At 44.1% G+C, this 5,747-nt stretch overlaps 1 protein-coding gene across 1 annotated transcript in view; it reads right to left on the bottom strand.

Annotated features, from left to right (window-relative positions):
- Window positions 1–5,747, bottom strand: part of LOC107084853 (serine/threonine-protein phosphatase 2A 56 kDa regulatory subunit epsilon isoform-like) — a 37,553-nt gene that overhangs the window by 24,824 nt on the left and 6,982 nt on the right. The window contains exon 2 of the mRNA XM_015374901.1: window positions 5,042–5,202. Coding sequence (XP_015230387.1) covers window positions 5,042–5,202 — 161 coding nt within the window. The remainder of the gene's footprint in view (window positions 1–5,041; window positions 5,203–5,747) is intronic.

Below are 5,747 nucleotides of genomic sequence, written 5' to 3' on the forward strand. Positions count from 1 at the left end.
CAACAGAATCCGCTTCATTCAGACCCAACAGGATCCGCTTCATTCAGACCCAACAGGATCCGCTTCATTCAGACCCAACAGGATCCGCTTCATTCAGACCCAACAGGATCCGCTTCATTTAGACCCAACAGGATCCGCTTCATTTGGACAAAATAAACCGATCGAATCCGCTTTATTCGACATGGATCTGAGCGAGGATCTTGGTGATATCAGAGGAGGCAGCAGCAGTCCTGGACACATAATGCACAGATCCAGCAGCAGCAGACTGATGGAGCAAAGGTCTGATTGTGGTTCAGGAACACAGACTGTCTTCATGAGAAAACAGGGATTGATCACATGTGAGCCATAATCAAACATGGTTTAGAGGAAGGTCTGCTCCCCCCCCCCTCCAAATTTATAATTATTTTGGGATTAACAGAAGAAGCTGCTTTCCTGTTCAAGTTCACCTTTGCCACATAAGAGCCAGATAGTTGCTGGTAGAACCGGGCCCTGACAGCACAAGCTAACTTTAACACACCATGCTATGCTATGCTATGTTGTGCTAGCAGCTACATGTCCTTCAATGGAAACTGGGACTCACTCAGTCAGATTTCCTTCTCCCAGTAGGAACCAGCAGCTGGAGCAGAGCGTCATTAATGGGACTGAGGGAACCAGTTTGGGTCAAACATGGAGGAGAAAGTTTCCAGGCTCCTCTGTTGATCAGTTAGTGGCGAGCAGAGCAGAAGAAATGTAAAGAGACACCATGTGGATCAGGTTTCTCCTGCAGGGAGGACGGACCCCGCTGGAAGACGAGGGGTCGGGGGTCTTCATTGGACACAGTTGGACAGAAACGGCAGAGAGGCTGGGCTGAACCGAGCAACTATTTCTGCTCCTATCTGCCCTCCTACTGGATCCTTCTGACAGAAGCTGCATCAGAGCAACATGGAGACCCAGAGAACCTGGAAGAACCAAGCTCTGCTTCTACAGGAGAAGCTCTGGGAGGAGCTCAGGGGGTGGGGGTGAACGGCGTCCATAGGCAGCTGGAACTCCTGCTCCTCTGAGCTCACAGGACGGAGACGGAGCAGAGACGCCTCCACCTCTTCAACAGTTATTAGTACCAAGATGGTGAATTGTCTCCTCTATGGCTGAATACAGACCACCTGGACACCTTTGCAGGGTTCCTCACAACATTCCATGAGGGGCGGAGCTACGGCGAGTGTGGGAGACAGAAAGACCCTCCTCTAGACGTGGAGGTAGGAAGGCTTTCATCCTAAAACTGATCCCAAAGGAAGGAAAATAAAAAATGAACCCTAATTCCTGCTAGGGCAGGGCGACACATCCACAAATAATAATCTGAGGTTTTCATACCACATCAGATTAATCAATATTTCTAGACTTTAGTTTCACCATAAAAAAGGACAGTTTTAGCTTTAGTTGATGTGAGCACAGCAGCCAGAGGGCCAGCCTCTGGAAACATCCCACCTGTAGGATGTCAGGGAACGGGTGGCATCATATCCACTAGGAGCACACATCAACTATGAACATTTGGGAATAAATAAATGAAATGATTCATTGCAGCTTAAAGTGATTCTCATTCAATCATGAAGCAGGAAACATGGCAGGTATCTGTTAAAACATCAGCCTCCTCTCATCCGGCAGAGGGTGAACTCTGAACGCAGGGAGGATATGGCAGGCCGTTTTGACATTTATTCAAAAACAATCTCCCCACTATGGTTAAAACTACATTCCTACTAATAAGAACTGTAAACATAGAAATCCTAAAGTAGACCATTAGAAGCAGAAACTGCATTTCAAGGCATAAAGCATTTAACTTTAAGAATAGTTTCAGATAGCCAGAAATGTTTATACATTCATTAGCTTGATATTAATGATATCTGAACTAAATTTCTTCCAAGTCAAAATGGTAATTTCTGATATCTTAAATGTAAATCTTATAGTAGAAATGATGTCAAGTTGATGTGTGTTGGCTTTTACTTCCAGATATCTAAAATAAACATCCTATATGCTGATGAGGATTGACTCTAATTGCAGATCTCTATAATCCAGTTAATCCCACTTACAATTAACATTTTTACAAATAAAACATTCTAGATATCCAGACATCAACAAGTCAAACGGACATCAAATAGTTCTACTAGTAGAAATGTCCTTACAGATATAGCTAATAATTATATAATGTGTTAAGAGGAATATCACATACCTAAAATTTTATTTGCTAAAATGCAGTTTTAGTTTAGTTTTAGATTTAGATCAACAGAATGAGTACAAGGAATCCTGTACTTTGCTTGGTTGAACACCTTAGTGTGATCTAGAATAGAAATTTAACTAGTCAGCCTTTTTAATCTTAAAATGAAGTCCAACCTTCCCTCCACCCAAAAAGCAATTTTGAAACAATCTTCAACTGATAAAGCATTAATCAATATTTAATTGTAAGATGATGATTTACATTGTCAAAGCCGACCTTTGACCTGCCATTAAAATGATTGGCATCCGTAAACAAGCTATAAATAAACCAATATAAACCAAAGCGAATGAGGCTGAAACATGACTATTAAACACGAGGAGCAGCAACCGTGATGCTTTTAGATCCCAGTGATTAAACTGAATCACATTTAGCCACTATTTTAAAGTAAAAGAAAGGGGGCGCTAGAGCGTCACCTCTGACTAACAACAGAGCATCATGTCGCCACCGAAAAAAAGCCATAAACGCCGACAAAAATAAGACCATGGACGGATACATCGGCAGGGCTAAGGCTAACGAGGCTAATGCTAACAGCGCCCTCGCCAGCGGAACTGAGAACGAAACTGAGGACTGAGCTTCGGGCGACAGAACCCAGATGCCGGCAATGTGCCAGGAAATCTGTCAGCCTCAATTCTGGAGAAACTTGATGAGCGTTTCGACACCCATGAAGTCAGGCTCCAGTCTGTCTTGGCTGCGCAGACTGACTTCCAGGACCGCATGTTTGGCCAAGAATCTGCAATCAACGCACATGAGGAGGGTCTGGGGGAGCTTGAAATGAAATGTGCAGGGCTTGCAAAGCTTGTTACTCAGCAGCAAACTAAGTTGCTGGACTTGGAGACTCGTTCCCGAAGGCACAACATTAAAATCGGTGTAAAAGAAAATTCAGAAGAAGGGAGACGAACTGAGTTAGTCTCTAAGCTCATTCCTGAATTACTGGGCTAACAACATTTCCCGTACCCACTGAAGGTCGACTGCTCACATCGTTCCCTGTGGCCCAAGCCGGTGGCGGGTGAGAAACCTAAATCCATCATCGCCCGAACACATCATTTTCAGACGAAAGTGCAAATTCTACACCTGGCCAGGGCGAATTGTTGGAATATAAGGAGAACAAAGTTCTGATTTTTCCTGACTACACCAGCGTCGTGTTCTATTTGGAGGGCTCAACATCCCACAAGTAGAGAGTACTCATTTTGCTCACTTGTACATAAATCCTATAGGAGGATTTATTATTTTCTAATAAGTAACAATCATATTTCTCAAATCACTGACTCTAAATACAATAATATACTGATTTCTGATCATCATTTTGGTCTTGTCCTTCTGCTTATGCTTCCCAGATAATAAACCATGGATCACAGGTGCATCAATGATGTGCTGTTATAATATAGTAAATCCATGATGCACATTATAACTGCGTTTCTCAAGTGAGAGAACTGGACAGCACTCTAACTATCCTGGAGGAACATTGAAGCAAACAGAGAATCATTTTTCATTGAAATCTTGAGGCAGATAATGTGAATCAAGGAATTTTATAAATCAATGTACTTCAGTAATTCAAAGATATTTCAGCACTACTATAAAGGATTGTGGTCTTTGATTTCTCCAGATTCAGCCTGACTGACTTTGAGAGAAACTCCAACAGACTCAGGTGGAGGCATCAACAATCCCCTGGATCAACGACTACCTGACAAACAGACCACAGGGGACGGTACTCTCTCCATTCCTTTTTCCTCTGTTCACCTCTGACTTCCAGGACCAGACAGAGTCCTGTCATCTGCAGAAATACTAGGATGAATCTGCAGTCATTGGGACATGGTGGCATGGCATGGTGTGGAAACAATCATCTGATCCTGAAGGTCTACAAAACAAGGAAATGATTGGAGATTTCAGAAGAAACAGGAACAAGTTGAATCCTGTTAACATCCTGGGAGAAGAAGTGGAGGTGGTGGAGGAGTAGAAATCCCTTGGTGTTCACCTGGACAACAACCTGGACTGGAGACACAACTGGGAAGCCGCCTGCAAGAAGAGACAGAGCAGACTGGACTTCTAGAGGAAGCTTGGGTCCTTCAGATGCTGCCGATCTTCTATCAGTCTGCTGTGGAGAGTCTGATCTCTTCCTCCATCATCATCATCATCATCGCTAATGACTGAAAGAAGCTCAACCAGCTGATAAAGAAGGCCGGCTCACTTCTAGGAACTCCTCTAGAACCTCTGGAGATGAATACGATGATGGACAGCAGTGAACATCCTCTTCATCAGACTGTGTCTCGGGTCAGACGCTGATCCAGATGTGCTGTAGACAGACCTCTACAGGAGGTTTTTCCTGCCAGCAGCATCAACATCTAGTTGGAGAGTTGAATAAAGTATTCTTTTGCCTTTGAAGCTGCTGTAATTAGGAGCTTTGATGTCTCACCAAGCGTCATCCAATCAGAGCACATTGTTAAATAGAATATGACCAAAACCTCTGCAATTTAAAAACAACGTTTTGTTTAATATCAATAAGATTGCAAATGCAATTATATGTCCATCCCTTCCATGTAGGAACGTTTAATAGGACTTTTCCCTGTTTCAGAGGGACACTTATTGCAACAATTCAGGAGTATGGTGGTGATGAGGGTCCAGAGAAGCTGGATGTTCAGACTAAAGATGAGAACATTTGGTCTGCAGTAAACTGTTAGCTTAGATTACAGATTTTTTCATGGTGTATTGGAGACACCTGACCTCACACCCCACAGAGATGATGTTACACCAGAGGAACAAGGTTCAGTTCTGGTCATCAACTGGACCAGCCATCCTCACCTTTGAGCAGGGGCAGCGGCGTGAGCTCGATGGGTTTCCCTTGAGAGCGAAACTGGGAGGAACTCTGGGACCTCTTCTGCTTGGCCTTCCTCACAGACTTCCGGGAAAATCCGTCCACTTTGTCCACAGATGGAGACGAGGTGGGTGCAGAGGACATGGCCCTGTTGGGAGGAACACATGGAGGTTAAAAGGTCTGCATGATCTGCACTTCAATCAGCCATAGAGAAAACTTTACTGCACATCTAATCAAGATCTATTTTATTGAGCTGACAAGGAATTAATGGCAGGAAATAACAGTTTGAAGGCTCCAGTCTAATGGTGGACAATGGTCCCAGTCCAAACCTCCAGCCTGGAGTGGCTGATGATTGGATAATAAATACCCTTCCTCTCTCCTAAAGGTTGGCTGATGCCCAACACGTCGCTAAAGTAGGCACCATGCCCCGATGACATCATTATAGCATGCACACTCGGCAACAGTGAAGGGTCCAGCAACACCAACGAGTCGAGCTCTTACAGCTGAAACCAGTTGCTGCGCGTTTCCAGAAACACAGGTGATACAGGAGCAGTTTGGAGCGGACTAACGCACTGTGTTTATAAGATCGTCTGTCAATGCAGTGCATCGGCCTTAACTGGACCAATGCCATCGTCAGTTTACCGTCAGTATTTCGTCAGTCTCTCGTCAGTTCCTCTGCAGTTTACCGTCAGT

This window comes from Cyprinodon variegatus, unplaced genomic scaffold, assembly GCF_000732505.1.
Source record: "Cyprinodon variegatus isolate N-32 unplaced genomic scaffold, C_variegatus-1.0 Scaffold110, whole genome shotgun sequence".
NCBI classification, from domain to species: Eukaryota; Metazoa; Chordata; class Actinopteri; order Cyprinodontiformes; family Cyprinodontidae; genus Cyprinodon; species Cyprinodon variegatus.